This window comes from Triturus cristatus, chromosome 9, assembly GCF_964204655.1.
Source record: "Triturus cristatus chromosome 9, aTriCri1.1, whole genome shotgun sequence".
Classification (NCBI taxonomy): Eukaryota; Metazoa; Chordata; class Amphibia; order Caudata; family Salamandridae; genus Triturus; species Triturus cristatus.
In genome coordinates, this window is record NC_140592.1 from 337,723,066 (window position 1) to 337,744,603 (window position 21,538).

Here is a 21,538-nt window from a genome sequence, read left to right on the forward strand (position 1 = left end):
TCTCTCTGATAAAGAGTTGGGGGACATATTTTATAGGGCTCATAAAACAACGTCCAATGTAAGCCACACAGAAACCGCATACAAAATCACCTCCTATTGGTATTATACCCCTTCACGCACCCAACGATGGACCGCACTCTGTGATGGCCAGTGCTGGAGGGGATGTGGTAATCCGGGGTCATAAATACATCTGCTGTATAATTGCCCCAAGCTAACAAGATTTTGGGAGCAGGTGCTAGACGATTTGGATGGGCCTTTCAGACGGAGATCTCTCGCTTCCCCGCATATGCACTCTTTGGCCTTCCCAACGCCCTTACTTAACCATTACGGTCCATTAGGGGCCATCAGATAGCTATGGCCCTTAACGCAGCAAACAGAATTCTCCTGGCACAGTGGGGACCGAGTAGAGTCCCAGATCACTGGCAATGGCTCCACCATCTGTGAACAGTGCTAGGCATGGAACGGTTGTCCATGCCGGCTGGAGCTGACCGCGCAACCCACGCGAAAATATGGGCTCCATTCGTCTCCAACTTGTCTAGAGAATTTAGAGAACTGACCAGCCCGACATACCTGCGTATCCTTAAACTGGTTCCACCTACATAGGTAACAATCGGGTTCTGGAGGGGAGGCACCTTGCAATTTCCCCGCTTTTCCATCATAGGCTCACATTCACATGGGCATCCTCGGAAGGAGGTAGGAAGGGGGAGGGAGAGGGTGGGATTTATTTTCATTTTGTAAAGTTAATTTGTGGCAATATGTTATTTGTTTGAGCAAGGTGATACATATATTGCATGCAGCATTTTGGTGACCTCTGTTCTGATATCCCCCACTGGGCACATAGAACTGTAGTTAATTGCTTACTTCGGGGGGGGGGGGGGCCTACGCAGACGGCCCTTTTAGGTTGTAGGCGCACCGCTGTGTATCATACTCTTACCCACTGACCCCCCCTCCCCCAGCTAGTACCCCAAATTCAGTTAATTTTCATGCATCCTATTAAGCAAATTGACCCAGTTGGGGTTGTAAGCACCTTGCTGTTAAAACTGCTTGCTCGGTTATATATCAATAAAAAGATTTAATCCATAAAATGTTGGGATGTATGGTGTAGATATGTGCAATGTCACATGTATGTGCACATATGTATCTTGTTTGCCCATCAAATAAGGCAGTGTGTCTGATTATGTCTTGCCAAGACTGGAATCCAGTGTGGTTGCTTCATGACATGAATCAATAAAGTGCCATAGAAAGCTGCCTTTGATGCCTCTGCCATCTTGTGGGCTGCTCTGCAATGTGACAAAGTGGAGACTGGATTGCCAATAGGTGTAGTCAACCTGCCTGCTCACCTAATCTTCTGTCTATGCGACAATATTTGCTTTTGTGTGCCCTGCAGCTCCAGACAGAAAATCTCTATCTCTATCCTGTCCATTATGTACAGTGCTTCACTTTAAACACGAGTCTCATGTGTGGGATAAAGCCCTGCAGCTGCCTGTCAAGTATAGTGCTTTTCGAAGTTGTTCTTATGCACATCATGCAGTGGATTCTGATGTAACACTAATGCACTTGTTTTGCATCCAATTGTGTGATTGTTGTCCATGTTATCCCTTTCTGTGGTCATTAAATCAATTTGCTTTGTACATCAATGTGTATCATATAATATTAGACGCATATTGTTGCTCATAGCAAATTGACTGTCGGCTGCTCCTGGGTGCGATGTGCATGTTTTTGCTCGGAGTGGCTCATTTGTTTGTTCTCAGATGTTTCTTCGTTTTCTTTTTGCTCTGCAGCTGCTGCTCTGGCCACGCTCACATATGAAATTTCGATATGTACATGCAAATGAGGTGTTCAATTCTTGCATCTCAGGGAATTCAGCTGCAATGTATCTGAGCCCGCTGCCTGTTTGCTCCATGGGATAATAGCCATTTTCTGGAAATTGCACTATTTTTTGGATTCAAATTCTTTTTCACAATTTCATGTTCTTCCTTCTTTGCCCTACTATGCATTTGCCCACTTTAAAATGGACCTGTCAACATCGCGATTGGCTTTATCTCTTCATACACTTAGGGGCAGATTTACAAGACCCTTGTGACACATTTACGCCCCCGTTGCTTCACTTCTGTGACGCAGCGGTGACGTAAACCTTGCGCCACGTTGGTCCTTATTTACAACGTGACGAGTCTAGGGAGATGCGTCACGTTGTAAAGCCCTGCGCCACATGAAACCTGCGTTAAGTTTCAAATGGGCGTTCTGTCGCAGGGTGGGCGTTCCGGCGCAGGAACGCCTCGTAAAAGTGATGCAGTGAAATCTACAAGATTTCACTGAGTCACTTTTCCGAGGTGGCTGCGACAAAACCTTATGCCTGCTTGAAGCAGGCATAAGGAGTGGCGCACCACGTTAGGTATAGGTGGCCCCTGTGCATTGCTGGAGTTGCATCGCGCTTGCGGCGCGACTCCAGCAATGCGCCGCCCTTACGCCACAAGATGCGACAAGCATCTGCCTATCATTGCGTCATGGTGCGCCGCATTGTAAATGCGACGCATCCGAGGTGGCGCAAGGGGAGACTTACGTGTCGCATCTGTTCTGGCGCATCCCTGCTGATTTGCAGAGATGCGCCAGACATTGTAAATATGCCCCTTAATTTCTTGCACTGAAAAGTTCAAAACTTCAGGTGATGTCATGTCTAATATCACACACAAACCTTCTTCTCTGTACTGAGCAATGAGCATTTCGCTCTTAAGGAAGTGTAGTTTGCTCAAAGGCCAAGCCTAAAAAAATTGTGATAACTTTATTTTGGGGCATAATAAATAGTATGTTAATTCTTTGCTAAAGATGGAACAGGCGGCGGATATGGGAGGTGGCTCGCGCTGGTCATAGACTTGCCATTTTATAGCACGGGTCACACGGTCCCAACAATCAAATCTTCTGGACTCAGCGCAAGGAAAGACTTAAAGACCTTTATCCCAGAAAGTGGCTTAGCTTTCAGCTGAGAGCAGCAACTCTGAGGGAAAGCCACGGCTTGCACATCACACCTGCTGCCCACCTAGGCACCTGTCCTTGGCTGCCATTGGTCCTTGGAGACCAGATGACCACCGTGGACCGCACAATCCTTCTAAGAAGTAGAGCAGCGGGGATTTGGGACAGAGCTGGGGGCGGGGGAGGGGGGGATCTATCCGATCATTCCTTCTGCATCCTGAGCCAGTGAAAGGCAAGGACGAACGTGGCGCGAGGCGGCGAGAGCTGGGGCTCCCCACCTGGAACCCCCCCCCAAAAAAATCTGAAAAGCCATTGAAGCAAGGAGAGGGCTTAGGAAAACTGAAAAAACTGGAAAAAGCCCTGACAAAAGGGGTTCTTCCACAAAATCAGCCATTTGCTGTTGCCTGTGAAACCGTGGTCCTTGTGACTCCAGAAGATGGGGGCCGGTGCCAGTGCCGAGGCGAAGCACTCCAGGGAGTTGGAGAAGAAGCTGAAGGAGGACGCGGAGATGGATGCCCGCACAGTCAAGCTGCTCCTGCTGGGTAAATGCCATCTTTTGAAATTAGTAATCCAATGTGATGCTTTGGAAGCTTGCGTAGGCTTTTGGGTCTCTGGCAAATGGTGGTCTTTCTTTAGGACACCCGCTCCTGCTACCTACCCTCTGCGGCAACAGCAGAAAGGTGTATGATAGACAGCGTCTGGCTTTGATGTACTTGAGCACCTCATCAGGAACCCTAATACTGAGCTGATTGAGAGTATCTGCTACACCTTGGAGGTGCTATGTATCCTTTTCAATCCAAATAACAGACTAACATGTCCACCACTCAAATTAATTTCATATTTCTCCTAGCCTAACTCCTCACTAATCCTTTTTGCGTTCCTAAGTAGCGTGCTACTCGCCGAAAAGCGCTTCAGCACCTCATTAGGGGTAGCAAGCACTATATAAATGCAAACCATTCCCTCTTCTATCCCTCAACTATCTTTCTCAAGCCATAACAACAGACTAACATAGCCACCTCTCAAATTAATTTAATATCTTACTGTACTAATTCACCACTAATCCTTTTTGGGTTCCGCAGTAGCGTGCAACTCGCCCAAAAAAGTGCTTTGACGCCTTGCCAGGGGTAGTAGGCGCTATATAAATGCAATTACAATATGAAATGCATAGAACAGTTGTAGCACGAGCATGTGTAGCTCATACTCCCTGAGGGCTGTAGTGAGCAGAAGAAGTGAAACACACTTTTGCAGCCTCATTTGAAAGACAGATGAGAGGAACGCGGATGCTTGTCTTCATGTGAGTTGTGTTGGGAGCATGGGCAGTGCAAATGTGTGCCCTCAGCTTGGACAGAGGTGAAAGAATGTATATCAGGGCGTCCTACAATGCAGGAGATAATTCGAGAGCTGAGTGTTCAGGTTATACAGCCAATGCCTTCAGTTGAGACCCATAGGTTGAAATGTTGCCTGTTTGTCTGAGAGCTCTGGAAGCTGCTGTGATGAGAGTGCACTGAGCAGTAAAGCTGTATTTAATGCTGCTCATAATAAAGCTGACATGTATCCAGAGCTTAATTTGTAAAAATATTTAAAAAGTGCAGGCACCCAAAGTTTTTCTTAGAAGCCCACTGTCGATGCTGCCGAATTTCGAGCTTGGCAAATACCAAAGTTGCATAGTGTTGATTCCACCTCAAGCCTTTTTCTATTACCAGTTCTTTTTCTTCCCTGTTTTTCCTCGGCTGTTAATGTGTTCCTCTGTTTCTCTACCTTCTTTCTCCCTTTTTTCTTTCTCTCTCTTGCTCTGGGTCAAAGTTTGTTGACTATAAAAATAGTTCTGTGTCGTAAAAATGAGTGCTGGTGCCAGCCAAATGACACTGGCAACAATTTAGCACTGTGGGGCATCCCTGAGTGTCACAAAGGGGTTCAGAATGCACAAACCTGCATTTTTATAGTTAACATTTTTTGTTTTTATTGTCGCATGGCAATACAAGAATAGTGAGCCAATAACAACAGTTGTCGCAGTTCTTAGGAGAAGGTTGATGAAAACATAATGCAACACATTTAAATAATCTCCAACTCCCCTCCCTACCCGTCTGCCATCTTGGCTCTCCCCCCAAACTTGTGCTTTTAAGTTAAACATAGATGATTAAACTGTCTTTCTGGGAGCTCAGATCAGAGACCTGTTCCATTAGATGAACACAGATGAAGAGAAATGAATAACTAAGAGATCAGGGAACATATTATGCATTGTGCCCTGAGGATTCAACTGGCGTGTGCACCCACTTCGTGCGCTCCCGGGGTATAATGGTATTACAGAAGGGGTCGCGTGGTCCCATGCAAATGAGGCAATCACTTTTCCTCTGCACCCGCAGTGTAATATGGAAGCGGGGGCCGAAGCAAACATGCCTTTAGAAGGCGCGCTGAAAGTTCGCCACAAAGAGGTGGCACACTTTCAGTGGACCTCCTAAAGGTACTCTTCTGTAAGGGAGAAAGGGGGTCCTATGGACTCCCAGACAACCCCCTACAGGCGGGTGTAGTCAGTCACTGCACCGGCCTGCAAGGGTATCTCTCTCCCCTCTTCAAAGTGCAGCCTGCACTGTGAAGCACAGAGTGATTTAAAAGCAGCTGCTCCATATTTCACTTGAATTTGCGAGTAGTGTCTGTTTGCAATCAGAGCACCTTTTGAAAGGTGCACCATGGTGCAAACAGGGAAATTCCACCGTATTCATAATAAGGCCCAAGGCGGATATTCTGACTTTATTAACCCATATATGTGTCTCAGACGTAGATCATTAAATATTCTTACATCCCTGCATGGACAGCACAGTGCTGAGGTAGTAGAGCCATGTATCCTCCAATGAGATATAGATTGCCCACTGACAAGTCACGTAGGTATTTAGACTCTGTGGATACGGAACACTTGTTTTCTAAGACAGTCAGTCTTAACCACTGGTTAGCGGATCACTCAGTCAGGGGTTTGTGAAGCACGGCTACTCACCCGTGAGGCTCTCAAGGCGCTGGGGGAGGAGGCTGCTGGTCGGACTAGGTGGAGGATCATTCAAAGAGCCAGTGCTTGAGGTCCTTCACGAATTGGGTCAGCAACGCGGATAGCCTGAGGTGGATCACTGGGAGTCAGCAACACCTACTCAGAGGGTCTAATACTGTTTAGAAAATTAAATTAAATTATTAGATTAGGAAGTATATATACACAAAAAAGTAATATTTTAAATTTTAAGAGGGTCTATGTGAAGGAATTTGAAATTGCAGGACAAAAAATAAGTTGATATCCTTAATCTGATTTGTGGGAGCAGCACAAGTACAGCAAAAGGAATCTAGTATGGACGATTGGTGGCCCCAGTTGAAGCACTGGAAAATGCTGATAAAAAAGAGAGCATCCATTTGAAGCAGGAAAGACAAGATGATATGCAGGATTCCAGCATATTGCTCTGTCTTCTAGAAATAAAAATATATTTTGAAAAGCGCAAATCTTCCAAATAAAAATTAGATTTTTGCATATGTTTCCGTTTGTGAATTAAATAAAATATTTCATAATTTGTGTATTTGAAGTATACTTGTTTTGGCATTATGTATTGTTTTGAGGTTTTCAATTTAATTTCTTGAATATGCACAAAATAATAATGATCAAATATGGTGACCAGAAATCCCAGATTTTCTAGGAGAGTTTTGGTTTTTCTGTATCTGTCCCAGGTAATTTCACTAAATTTAGAAAATCTCGGTTATCCGGGAGAGTCGACATAATGTCTTGTGTTCCAGTGAACTATTTATTACTAGCCCTTGGTGCAAAGACATTTACTTAACACCTACAACACTGTGTTAAAGATTCTTTTAATGTCCCTCAGTACCTCACTGTGTGTGCTTTCTGTGTTGGTCAAATGCAAAAACAACAGTTGATGGACAGAATGCAGAGCAATGTCATACATTCACCCCAGTACAGAGATCTGGGCCTAAATCCATTGTTTTTTTGCTCACCATGCCATTCCAGTTTGAACTCAGCCATATGCAAATCAGTCTTGACCCTGTGCCTCATGGGAACAGTCCTGCCCAAACTGCCAAGCCAGGTCCTCCCTGGACTGAAAACAAGCATCCTAGGACCGGTTTCGGGGTTTCATCCCTCTTCAGCAAGGATAGCTTGATTCCAGTGGCATGGAGAGCACGGGACTCACGTCTGAGCATACCCGTCCCACTCGGGGTGACAAATGCAAAAACAACAGTTGCTGGACAGAATGCAGAACAATGTCATACATTCACCCCAGTACAGTGATCTGGGCCTAAATCCATCGTTTTTTTGCTCACCATGCCATTCCAGTTTGAACCCAGCCATATGCAAATCAGTCTTGACCCTGTGTCTCATGGGAACAGTCCAGCCCGAACTGCCAAGCCAGGTCCTCCTTGGACTGAAAACAAGCATCCTAGGACCGGTTTCGGAGTGACTGTTATGCCAATGTGCAACATTCCGTCCATCATCTTGTGTGTTTTGCTGTTCGCCCTATGTGGGAAGGGTATGCCCAGACGTGGGTCCCGTGCTCACTACGCCACTGGAGTCAAGCTATTCTGGCTGAAGAGGGGTGAAACCCCGAAACCGGTCCTAGGATGCTTGATTACGGTCCAGGGAAGACATGGCTTGGCAGTTCGGGCTGGACTGTTTCCATGAGGCACAGGGTCAAGACTGAATTGCATATGGCCATGTCTGAACTGGGGTGGCGTGGTGAGCAAAATAGCGATGGATTAACCCAGATCTGTGACTGGGGGGTGAATGTTTTGCCAATGTGCAACATTCCGTCCATCATCTTGTGTGTTTTGCTGTTCGCCCTATGTGGGAAAGGTATGCCCAGACGTGGGTCCCATGCTTACTACGCCACTAGAGTCAAGCTATCCTGGCTGAAGAGGGTTGAAACCCCGAAACCGGTCCTAGGATGCTTGATTCCGGTCCAGGGAAGACATGGCTTGGCAGTTCGGGCTGGACTGTTCCCATGAGGCACAGGGTCAAGACTGATTTGCATATGGCCATGTCTGAACTGGGGTGGCGTGGTGAGCAAAATAACGATGGATTAAACCCAGATCTGTGACTGGGGGTGAATGTTTTGCAAATGTGCAACATTCCGTCCATAATCTTGTGTGTTTTGCTGTTTGCCCTATGTGGGAAGGGTATGCCCAGACGTGGGTCCCGTGGTCACTACGCTACTGGAGTCAAGCTATCCTGGCTGAAGAGGGGTGAAACCCCGAAACCGGTCCTAGGATGCTTGGTTCCGGTCCAGGGAAGACATGGCTTGGCAGTTCGGGCTGGACTGTTCCCATGAGGCACAGGGTCAAGACTGATTTGCATATGGCCATGTCTGAACTGGGGTGGCGTGGTGAGCAAAATAATGATGGATTAAACCCAGATCTGTGACTGGGGGTGAATGTTTTGCCAATGTGCAACATTCCGTCCATAATCTTGTGTGTTTTGCTGTTTGCCCTATGTGGGAAGGGTATGCCCAGACGTGGGTCCTGTGCTCACTACGCTACTGGAGTCAAGCTATCCTGGCTGAAGAGGGGTGAAACCCCGAAACCAGTCCTAGGATGCTTGATTCCGGTCCAGGGAAGACATGGCTTGGCAGTTCGGGCTGGACTGTTCCCATGAGGCACAGGGTCAAGACTGATTTGCATATGGCCATGTCTGAACTGGGGTGGCGTGGTGAGCAAAATAACGATGGATTAAACCCAGATCTGTGACTGGGGGTGAATGTTTTGCCAATGTGCAACATTCCGTCCATAATCTTGTGTGTTTTGCTGTTTGCCCTATGTGGGAAGGGTATGCCCAGACGTGGGTCCCGTGGTCACTACGCTACTGGAGTCAAGCTATCCTGGCTGAAGAGGGGTGAAACCCCGACAGGTCCTAGGATGCTTGGTTCCGGTCCAGGGAAGACATGGCTTGGCAATTCGGGCTGGACTGTTCCCATGAGGCACAGGGTCAAGACTGATTTGCATATGGCCATGTCGAACTGGGGTGGCGTGGTGAGCAAAATAACGATGGATTAAACCCAGATCTGTGACTGGGGGTGAATGTCTTGCCAATGTGCAACATTCCGTCCATAATCTTGTGTGTTTTACTGTTTGCCCTATGTGGGAAGGGTATGCCCAGACGTGGGTCCGGTGCTCACTACGCTACTAGAGTCAAGCTATCCTGGCTGAAGAGGGGTGAAACCCCGAAACCAGTCCTAGGATGCTTCCTAGGATGCTTGATTCCGGTCCAGGGAAGACATGGCTTGGCAGTTCGGGCTGGACTGTTCCCATGAGGCACAGGGTCAAGACTGATTTGCATATGGCCATGTCTGAACTGGGGTGGCGTGGTGAGCAAAATAACGATGGATTAAACCCAGATCTGTGACTGGGGGTGAATGTTTTGCCAATGTGCAACATTCCGTCCATCATCTTGTGTGTTTTGCTGTTCGCCCTATGTGGGAAGGGTATGCCCAGACGTGGGTCCCGTGCTCACTACGCCACTGGAGTCAAGCTATCCTGGCTGAAGAGGGGTGAAACCCCGAAACCGGTCCTAGGATGCTTGATTCCGGTCCAGGGAAGACATGGCTTTGCAGTTCAGGCTGGACTGTTCCCATGAGGCACAGAGTCAAGACTGATTTGCATATGGCCATGTCTGAACTGGGGTGGCGTGGTGAGCAAAATAACGATGGATTAAACCCAGATCAGTGACTGGGGGTAAATGTTTTGCCATTGTGCAACATTCCGTCCATCATCTTGTGTGTTTTGCTGTTCACCCTATGTGGGAAGGGTATGCCCAGACATGGGTCCTGTGCTCACTATGCCACTGGAGTCAAGCTATCCTGGCTGAAGAGGGGTGTAACCCTGAAACCGGTCCTAGGATGCTTGATTCCGGTCCAGGAAAGACATGGCTTGGCAGTTCGGGCTGAACTGTTCCCATGAGGCACAGGGTCAAGACTGATTTGCATATGGCCATGTCTGAACTGGGGTGGCGTGGTGAGCAAAATAACGATGGATTAAACCCAGATCTGTGACTGGGGGTGAATGTTTTGCCAATATGCAACATTCCGTCCATCATCTTGTGTGTTTTGCTGTTCGCCCTATGTGGAAAGGGTATGCCCAGACGTGGGTCCTGTGCTCACTATGCCACTGGAGTCAACCTATCCTGGCTGAAGAGGGGTGAAACCCCGAAACCGGACCTAGGATGCTTGATTCCGGTCCAGGAAAGACATGGCTTGGCAGTTTGGGCTGGACTGTTCCCATGAGGCACAGGGTCAAGACTGATTTGCATATGGCCATGTCTGAACTGGGGTGGCGTATTGAGCAAAATAACGATGGATTAAACCCAGATCTGTGACTCGGGGTGAATGTTTTGCCAATGTGCAACATTCCGTCCATCATCTTGTGTGTTTTTCTGTGTTGGTCAGCACCAGTTGCGGCTTCTGCCAGTAAGCGGTGGGTTGGGCGTGGCGCGGGGGGGAGACGAGAGACGACGGAATAGGGAAAATAAATCCTATTCTGTTGTCTGTTGACTCCACCCCCCAGCCACCATGACGCTTACCTGCATGAGCTGTGTTAGACCTGGCATCTTTGGCGTGGTTTCCCCAGACTTTTTGCCTCTACCTCCTGTATTTTTGACGCTGTGCTGAATTTCGTTTTTGCTGGTTTAGATGCTTTGGGCACTTTGCCACTGCTGATCAGTGTCAAAGTGCAAGTGCGCCCTAGGTAAATTGATATTGTAATTGGTTATCCATGATTGGCATATTTGTGTTAGTAGGAAGTCCCTAGTAAAGTGCACCAAGTATGCCAGGGCTGGTGATTCAAATGCTACTAGTGGCCCTGCAGCACTGATTGTGCCACCCACATGAGTAGCCCTAAAATGGTGTCTCAGGCCTGCCATCGCGGTGCCTGTGTGCAGTTGCTAACTGCCATGCTGCCCTGACCAGTGTCCACACTGGCCAGGCCCAACCCTTCTCTTTCTATACACATTGGACACCCCTATGGAAGGCCCTAGGTACCCCCCTGGGCAGGGTGCAGTGTATGTGAAAGGTAGAGCATGTACTAGTGTGGGTGACATGCTCTGGTAGTGAATTACAGCCATTTTCGTTTTTCACTATTGAAAGGCTATCTTGCACATAGGCTATAATGGGGAATGCTGTGTATAGTGGTTACCTGCATATCTTCCCATAGGAGCAAGATAGAAAATAAAAGTCTGGCATCCCTGAACTCAGAATTTAATAACACATCTTTTAGGAAGGATGGTTTTTAAATCCTGTTTTTGAAAACAGCACATTTTAGAAAGTGGCTGTTTTCTTGTCTAACCTTTCTGCTTCTGCCTATTTGTGAATTGGCTGTCTGGAGTTTGAGTGACAGGACTGGGAAATTCCAGGAGGCAGGGTGAGTCAGCCCAGAGCTGAATGGAGCTATCTGCATTTGGAGTAGTGGGAGGAGTTGCACCTGGGACTTGAATAGGGCTGCGCCTGCCTTCCACAATGCTGGCTCCACCTCCTGCTGAGCAGCTGACGACCCTGCCTCCCTCTCTCAAAGGAAGAAGGTGTCCACTGACAGAATCCACCCAGAACTGGTTTTTGCTGGGCTCAGAGCCCTCCTGCACAAAGGGAACAAAGACTTTTTGGGGTATAAGTACAGGACCCCAAACCCGTGAATTTTAGATCTTCCTGGAATCAAGAAGGAACCTCTGCTGAGGAGAAAGCTGGAAGACTGAAGAGGAGGGACTGCCCTGCTGTGTGTTTGTGGGCTGACCTGCAGTTGCTTTGCTGCCAAGGAGAGGGGAAGGACTTTGCTGTTGCTGTGTTCCCTTGCTTGAAGAGATCTTCAAGGGCCTGAGGAGAGCTGGCCTCCTATTAAGAAGTCCCAGGAACAAAAGGACTTCACCCCCAGCTTCCCCCCCTGAACTCTGCTGAGTGAGGTCTGCCCTTCCTAGAGCGATTGATTCAATTGTGGGGCCTCTGGAAGTTGTGCCTGCTGTTTGGGGAGCTGGACAAGAAGAAAAGAAGAAGATCTGCAAGTTTCACGCATCGCTCGCTTGCGGAGTTCATCGTCGACAGTGCGAGAAAATTCCCGTCGCCTCGAAGATCGTTGCAGCGCATGTTGCCGCTGCAAGAGCCGACGCATCGTTCGCTTGCGGAGCGCATCGCCCCGGTGCGGGAAGATTCCTGTCGCTGTGAGTATCGTCGCAGAGCCTGTCGTCAGTGAGTGAGATCATCGCATAGCTTGCTTGCGGACCGCATCACGGCGCTGCGAACATCGTCGCAGCGCCATCGCGTTGAGGGACCGCGAGAGGAGAAGATCGATGCTGCGCCACGCATCGCCGCCGCACCTGAGATCGTCGCCGCCCGAAGATCGTCTCATTGTGCCTGCGCAAGACGCTTCCTAACGAACCTGCGCACCGGAATCCATACAAGGTATCGCATCCCTCCCCATACAGACCGGATTCGTCACAACACGCCCGCTGCGTGCAGCGGGGCTGTCGCATCACCTCCCCAGAGTCTCAGGAGTGACGCATCGCTTGTTTTTCAACGCTGCAGCTTCCATTTGGAACTTTTGTCGCATCTACAGTTACTTTGGGCTAAATGTGATGCAACTGTGAATTATTTTGATGCAAACCCTAGAACTCTTTACAAATCATATTCTTGGACTGTGTATGTTGGATTATTGTCGTTTTGGTCTTGTTAAGTTTAGATTAAATACTTTTATTTTTCTAAAATGGTGTGGAGTCCATTTGTGGTGTTTTCACTGTGTTACTGTGAGTGTTGGTACAAATACTTTACACATTGCCTTTGATAAGCCTGTCTGCTCGTGCCAAGCTACCAAGGTGGTGATCAGGGGTTATCTAAAGAGTGTATCCCCCTTACCCTGACTAGAAGCAAGGGTCCCTATTTGGACAGTGGTACCTACCTCTGCCAACTACAGACCCCCAGATCTAACAAGCTGCGACTGGTCAGCGCTGTCATTTAAGCCATTCTGTTCCTCTCAGTTGACATAAAATAGTAGTCCTTCTTCTACGTGTATGGAATGTCCCAGTGTTTGGTTTTCAAAATCTGGTCACTCTATAATCAAAAGCAAAAAAAAGAAAAAGTTAGACTTGTAGAATCTTACAAGCACCTTCCAACTGTGAGTGGGTGTAAGATGGTAGTACTGACCCACCGAACAGTTATGAGAGGAAAGAAGAAATAGAGAGAAAGAAAGAATAACCAGTACCCAGTCAATGCTCGTCTTCCGTTGGGGGTACATTATAGATGGGTATGCCAATTACGGTATTGGCATGTTTGCTGACATTACTGACCTATTGTGCCATCTTTTTCCAGAAAAGGGTGTGATTTCTAATGAGATGGTGGGGCTGAGACAAGCCATTTACTGTCAACAAATAAATTGTGAATGGATTATACCCTCCACCATCTATTAGCAGTACACAGGGCTTAGGTACAATGACTGTACTGTGACCCACCGAGTAACTCTGAACTTTGCAAGATGCCCCTCCAAAGGCAGACTTTGTGATGTGTGGCATCTTCGTTGAAGACTCGACATAGTGGAAGACCTTGGATTGATGAACATGTATTCATCTCCTTCCTTCTCTCTCAAGACGTACTAGAAGCCACCATGGCTTTGAATTACCTCAGGTTAAAAATAAGCACCTCTTCTATGAGACAAAGAGACGAAATCTTGACTTTCAAGTAGAAAAGTCAAGTATTATTATCCCAAGAACATTAAACTACCATGGTTCCTTACACTGTCACAACTTTCTCTTTTCTGTGGACAAACTTAGTCCAGGAGTATGACCCATTGTAAAGGTTTCTCCCTACTATCTTTCCATAGACTGAGTGCAAGAGATACTTGCCTTTAGCTCTTGTGGTTGCAGAGCATTGACTTTGCAGCAGTGCCCAACATAATTTAAACCAACAATGGTTCTTATTAAAGGGATGCAGAGGCAAGGCCTAAATAAGCCTGGGAATTAAAAAGGAGGTTAGTTTGTTGGTTAAGTGTCTAACTGCGGCTTCACAAGACATGATTTTGAATGCCTTGAATAGATGATGTGGTTCCTGTGAAACAAGCTTTAAGTTCTATTATCTTACTAAATTGATAGTGATTCAAAAAAGGGTGACACATAGGGTTAATTATAATATAAAAACATGATACATATGTTTTACATTTACTTAACCCCTTGAGTGCCCCGCCCTTTCCCCGCCCTGTGCCGGCCCTTTCATTAGCGGGCGGGGTTCATGACGAGATAGTCTCGTCATGGGCACAGCGCAACCGTGGCCCATGACGAGACCATCTCGTCATGGGCACTCAAGAGGTTAAATACACTCAGGTAGTTATATTTTACATTTACTAATGTACCCTCTGATAGCCTAGTGTAACCTTTGTGTAGAATTTTAGCAAGTTCTGAGCATAGCATCATCAGCAGTATCAATTTCTTTGCCTCTATAGAGGAAAGGGCTGAAGTGTAAGCTCTCTGCTTTCTGCATTAGTCCTAGTGGAACAAGTCCTCCTGGACCCCCTTCTTAATGAGTCATTCATTAGTAGCCAGCAAATTCACAGTGCCTTAAGGCAATTTATAAAATGCTATGTTCTTCTTTCAAATGTACAGGTGAGGAAGTCCTCTGGTGGACCATTCCACCAACATTATGCTATGAAAGAGATCTCCTTGAATTCAGCAAGGTTCCAAAACCAATAGTTCTTGCACAATTATGTCAGTAATTTTAATAGAAAAACATTCTCCATGACCATTGAAACAGTGTAAACTCCTTGAGGAGCAGAGCACAGACAGTGGCAGATCCACCGCTGGATGATGTTGTGCCCACCACCATGTTTGATCGCGCAAACAGTATAAAGTTGTTCAAACAACTGTGAAGCTTTTAAATTGACAACATCTCTGCATCAATGTTACCCCTTTTTAGGTCTTGCCTGAGACAGAGCATGCACTGTTGCTTGCAAGTCATTTTGTTAGCGGTCATGGGGTTTAGTGCTCATCCATTGCTTATCATTGGTTGTCTTCATTGCCACTTTCATTTCCTTGCTTCTCATTGTTCATCGCGTTCTGGCTTAACTTCCTCTTCGTATGTGTGTCCCTCCTTTGGAGCATAGCCCAGGTACTCCTACCTTTCAGTGACCAGTATCCTTCCACTGCACACTCACATTCGGGGGTACTTTTATTTTATTTTAGTTGTGGCACTCCATAAGAGTGCATGTGTTTGTTGGCCATCTCCTCCACAATGCTTCGCATTGTTATTGTTTCAATATTGTTGCTTTCCCCATTGTTGTTTCCCCGCTATTGCTTTACCCATTGTTGTTGTCCCATTGTTTCTTGTTCCGTTGTTGTTGCTTGCCTGTAAAGGGACTATCACAGGGTTAGAAAGGCAGCTTCAGAATGGCCCATTCCTTACCAGTGATGCATGTGCTCTGATCCCATTTCTGCAGCACTCTGGGGCATACTTACAGGCCCCTAGCACCACCTGAGTATCACTTTTTTTGACGCTCTGGTGGCACTGTGTGCTGGCCCATATTTACAAAGCCACGCAAAGCCACCCTGCGGGGCTTTTTATGACCTTGTAAATACGGCCCCCTTTCATGAATCACTTTGTGTAATAGGTGTTGCTGTGGGCGTTCCACCACAACACCCATTACTTTTTGATGCTGCCCCAGATTTACAAGGATCGGAGGCTGCGCCAAAAACGAATGCCATTGAAAAGTAAGCATTAGCGTGGTGCAACAAGGAGAAATACTTATTTTCCCTTCATTATTTGCTTTTTCTGTGTGCTGCAATCTGCAGCACACGTAGCAGGAGAATATTGCCTTTAACAAGCTCGTGTCCAGGGCTTTTCCAGTTCTGGGTGCAATTCCCCTCCACCCAGAATCATATTTCATTAAAGCACAAGCTTACAGAGTGTCATCTCCATTCTAAGAAATCCTTCAAATTCTTCCTTTAAACTTTAACAAATTTCTCTTTCGAAATGAAAGTCGACCAGCCCTGGGGTGGACTGGAACCTAGAGGTAACTTAGAAAAGCCAGTGTTGGCAAAGCCAGTAGGTCTAGCCTATGTGAGATCTAGTGGCTTTGTAAATTTTTTTTAGCCATGCTGTAGAGCAGCGCGGTTGCTGTGCAACATGGCTGAAAGCAAACAAAATAAAAACTGACAAAGCCAAATGTTTGAGATATTTGGCTTTGTCATTTCATTTGTCATGCTGTAGAGCAGTGATGCTGCTTTGCAGCATGGCTGAAAGTTGATAGCATCAGAGGGCTTTTCTTTTTACTGTCAGCCATGCCATCCAGCAGCTGCGCTGCTCTACAACATGGGCGAATAAACCTTGTCAAAGGCAATAGATCTCACAAAGGTGCGACCTATTGGTTTTTCCAATGCTTGTTTCAATGGGAATAAAATGTTTTAAAAGTCCAGAGTGACAAAAGCAGCAATATTTGAAACTATCCACTGGGCCTAGCTTTACAGGCACAGGGTAGTATTATCAACATTTTCAGGCTACAGAAATTTGGCCATGTCTGAACTCCAGGATAGTTTTGTAATACAGAAGCAGCTCCTTTGGTTGCAATAAGTGTTGGGTTGAGAGTCAGTGCCCGGTCAGTGGCAAGCGGTGTTCACTCATATGAATGGAGGCTTGGCCTTATTGAAAAAATTGAATCCATCTACTGCTTATGCTCCATGTTTTTGCATTGGTAATGATCATTGGCAAAGCCAATAGGTCTCGATTATGCGGAATCTAATGGCTTTGTCAAGGTTTTTTAAGTTATAATGTACAGCAGCAAAGATGCTATGTAGCATGGCTGAAAGTAAAAAAAATATGATGCAGTCAATAGGCAAGACCAATTTGCTTTGGCTGCGTAATAGCACCTTCTGACGGGAGAGGTCAGGTAGAAGTGGCAAGAAACAATGTGCAGAGGTTGTCGGGGGGGATGGGGCAATCAACAACAGGGGAGGGACCGGGATGGGCCACGCAACAACAGAGGGAGTGATCCAGGGGATTGGGTAAGGAAAATGGGGTAAGAGGGGGTTCAAGCAATAACATGGGAGGGGGAGGGGAATGGGGCAAGCAACAACGGGGAGGGAGGAGGAAGGAAGGGGTCAAGCAGCAATGTGGGAGGGTGGAGCCAGATGGGGGAAAGCAACGATGACAGGGCAACAACACAGGGGGAGGATGGGCAAGCAAAAACACAGAGCAGGATGGAGGCAGGTGGGGGGGAGTTGAGTTTTAAACACATGCACTTTTATAGAGTGCTACAAATTAAAAATTTAAAAAGTACGCCAGGAAGTGCATGACCAGGGAAGGACACTGGCCAGACAGGAAGGACAACCACGCGAAGAGAAAGTTAAACTAGCACTACCTGACCAATTTGAAGCAAGGAAATAAAAGTGACGATGAAGCCAACCGGGGTAAGTATTGAGTGGGCTTTAAGCCCCTTGAATGTAAACAAAATGTCTTGCAAGTGACAGTTCAAGACAGGGGTCGCACTCAATGTGCACCACCTGAGACATACACAGAAGGCAAATGTCAGTAGACAGTATGGTAAGACCAGGCTGAACCAACTGCATTCATTGGTCCTTGCCGATCTGAACATGGCAAAAGTAGACACAAGACGAAAACAGCAAATGGCTCTTTAATAAATGGTCTACATGCTTCTGCACAATTGCGAAGTGCACTCCCACAAGGCGGTTCCCTGCGCAGGTGCTAGAAGTAGCCGTTTGGGGTTGCTGCAGCACCCTGAAAATAACAAGGCTAGAGGGATATCGCACAGCACTGGAAGGCTTTGTCCCCTAGTGTTGCTGGATAGAAAAAGGCATTGGACAGGTGTATGATGGCAGAAATTGTAGTTTTTCAGGCGAGAGGGTGCCCACAGAAACACAGGAAGATCTGGGCTCGCTGGGCCACATGCAGAGGTATTAATCTGCCCCCACTATCGCAGTCCGACTCCTGTGATCCCATTGAACAATTGGTGGTCAGAAACTCGCCTGTTTAGTCCATTGACTGTGACTCTCTGTGGTCGGGTATCTGTTAATAATGTACATGTAACACTTTCTGGGTGTGTTTGGTGTCGTATGTTGTATTTTCGATCTGATGTTCCGCAGGTCCTATGGTTTTTGTATGATGTAATTAGGTACTGTATGTCATTCACATTATATATACTATCTCTCCTGGGCTTCGCCCATTTGGTACCTTTGCCGCGTGAACTTGCGTTGCTGAGGATCGATGCTGAGGGACTTCGTCTTGAAAAACTTACCGAGAGACTTGTCCTGACCCGTTCTGACACTTAGTTAGAATAGGTAATAAAAATGGCGCAGGGTTTTGACGCATCAGCGTTGGGAAAGTGACTCAGTGAAATCTTATAGATTTCACTGAGTCACTTTTCAGGGGCGTTCCTGCGACGGAACGCTCCCCCTGAGTTGAAACGCCCACATGAAACCTGACGCAGGTTTCATGTGGCGCAGGGCTTTACACCGTGACGCATCTCCATAGATGCGTCACGATGTAAATGGGGCGCAACATGGCGCAGGGTTTACGCCGCCGCTGCGTCACAAAAGTGACGCAACGGCGGCATAAAAGTGGCGCAAGTCCGATATAAATCTGCCCCTTAGGGGCAGATTTATGTTCCCTGGCGCATCCCTGCAAATCAGCATGGATGCGCCAGGGAAGATGCGTCACGCAAGTTTGCCCTTGCGCCACCGCAGATGCGCCGCATTTACAATGCGGTGCATCGTGGCGCAAGGACAAGCAGATACGTGACGCATCTGCCGGCGTAAAGGTTGGCGCAGCGCTGAAGTTGCGTCGCAAGCGCGACGCAACTCCAGCACTGTTCCAACCTTTCCTATCCCTAACATGGTGCGTCAAGCCTTACGCCTGCTTCAAGCAGGCGCAGGGTTTTGACGCATCAGCGTTGGGAAAGTGACTCAGTGAAATCTTATAGATTTCACTGAGTCACTTTTCAGGGGCGTTCCTGCGACGGAACGCTCCCCCTGAGTTGAAACGCCCACATGAAACCTGACGCAGGTTTCATGTGGCGCAGGGCTTTACACCGTGACGCATCTCCATAGATGCGTCACGATGTAAATGGGGCGCAACATGGCGCAGGGTTTACGCCGCCGCTGCGTCACAAAAGTGACGCAACGGCGGCATAAAAGTGGCGCAAGTCCGATATAAATCTGCCCCTTAGGGGCAGATTTATGTTCCCTGGCGCATCCCTGCAAATCAGCATGGATGCGCCAGGGAAGATGCATCACGCAAGTTTGCCCTTGCGCCACCGCAGATGCGCCGCATTTACAATGCGGTGCATCGTGGCGCAAGGACAAGCAGATACGTGATGCATCTGCCGGCGTAAAGGTTGGCGCAGCGCTGAAGTTGCGTCGCAAGCGCGACGCAACTCCAGCACTGTTCCAACCTTTCCTATCCCTAACATGGTGCGTCAAGCCTTACGCCTGCTTCAAGCAGGCGCAGGGTTTTGACGCATCAGCGTTGGGAAAGTGACTCAGTGAAATCTTATAGATTTCACTGAGTCACTTTTCAGGGGCGTTCCTGCGACGGAACGCCCCCCCTGAGTTGAAACGCCGACATGAAACCTGACGCAGGTTTCATGTGGCGCAGGGCTTTACACCGTGATGCATCTCCATAGATGCGTCACGATGTAAATGGGGCGCAACATGGCGCAGGGTTTACGCCGCCGCTGCGTCACAAAAGTGACGCAACGGCGGCGTAAAAGTGGCGCAAGTTCGATATAAATCTGCCCCTTAGTTTTTATCCTGACACAAAGGTCCAACTTCAGGCTCAGTCTTCTCAAAAGTTGCTGCTTATTCTTTTAGCATTCGATATTGGTGTTTATTTTTTTTCTATGACTGCTAAGTGAGAGGATTTTGTAAAGTAAGCTATGTGACAATCTTGCTAGGGTATAGGGAGGGTGAAAGGAAAGGCTGTAGGAGTGTGAAATGAAAGGCAAGATGATACACCAAGACGGCACCAACAAACACGGAGGTGGCATCGCCATCATACACACAGAAAGAATTTGCTGCTCCATGAAAGAAGACGACATTACACTCATCATGGAACACCTCAACTTCCAGCTCCAAACTGATGGCAGAACGACCATAAGAGGCACCCTCACCTACAGACCGGCATGACCACGCCCCAGCTTTTGCGACACCATCACCAAATTCATCGCCCTTCTAGCTATTGACTCCAAGCACCACATCTTCCATAGGGACCTCAACTTCCACCTCGACTACCCCAAAGACGCTAACACCCCCAGCCTCCTAGGGAGCATGTGCAACATCAGCCTCAACCAACTGGTCACCAACCCCACTCACAGAACTGGACACAAGCTAAACCATATCTTCACCGCCAGTGAAAGAATCAAGTACAGTTGTGTCACAAAATTCACATGGACTGACCACGCCATCGTCCACTTCACCATAGCTAGACCCTCACGTTCCACCACCAGGTCCCCCAGTTTACCCCACCGCAGCTGGAACAAAGTGACAGAGACCCAATGGACGGATGCTATCAACACCAGCCAGCCAGTCCCTGAAACCAACCTGGAACAAGCCTTCCAAAACTTCTCTGATTGGGTCATCAACTGTGCCAACAGAGTTGCCCCCATAAAGGCAGCCAAGACCAGTAGACCCACCAAACAATTCAGTTGGTATACACCAGAACTCAAGACGATGAAACACAACTGCAAATAACTGGAGAGAAGCTGGCGCACCAGCAGAGATCCCACAGACTGAGCCACCTTCAAATCAGCCCTCAACATATACCACCAATGCCTCAAGGAAACAAAAAGAGACACCCTGGCAGACTGTATCGAAGCAAGTGCCAACCACAGCAAAGAACTCTCCAGCATCATCAGAGTTCTCCTGCCCATCAGCCACTGAGAACACAATCTCCCCTTCCCAGGAACTCTGCGACACCCTGGCAAGCTACTTCCACAATAAGATATCCACCATCTACAGCAACTTCGAAACCTAGCCCACCAACCTCCACAACCTCCTCACATGAACGCAACCCACAACTACCTGCTCACTGCTTGGGTACAGCTCACCGCCCAGAACACCACAGCCATCCTGAACTCCATCCACTCCGGAGCACCCACTGACCCCTGCCCCCACCACTTTTACAACCTCGGTAGCAAGGAAATCAGCAGCAAACTCACCTCCATTCTCAACGCATCCATCACCATGGCTGCATACCCAATGGCTGGAAAAATGCTGTGGTCAGACCCCTCCTCAAGAAACCTTTCCCCGGCCCCAGTGAACTCAAACACTACTACCCCATCTTGCTTCTCCCCTTCCCCTCCAAAGTTCTCGAGAAGGCATTCAACCACCAGCTCACCAAACACCTTAAGAAACACAACCTGCTGGACTCTTTCCAATCCAGTTTTCACCCCAACCTCAGCACCGAAACGGCCCTGATCACTGCTAACAAGGACACCAGAACCCCCTCCTCGACCAAGGTGAAACAGCAATCTTGATACTCATCGACCTCTTGTCTGCATTCAACACCGCACCCCACCACACCCTCATCAAGAGACTCCACCAAGTCAGGATCCAGGGAGACACACT

At 47.7% G+C, this 21,538-nt stretch overlaps 1 protein-coding gene across 1 annotated transcript in view; it reads left to right on the forward strand.

Annotated features, from left to right (window-relative positions):
• Positions 1–3,177: 3,177 nt before the first annotated feature.
• The window catches only part of GNAT1 (G protein subunit alpha transducin 1), a 182,626-nt gene continuing 164,265 nt past the window's right edge, over positions 3,178–21,538 (forward strand). Inside the window, exon 1 of the mRNA XM_085625083.1 lies at positions 3,178–3,509. Within this exon, the coding sequence (XP_085481209.1) occupies positions 3,404–3,509 (106 nt within the window). The 5' untranslated portion in view covers positions 3,178–3,403. The remainder of the gene's footprint in view (positions 3,510–21,538) is intronic.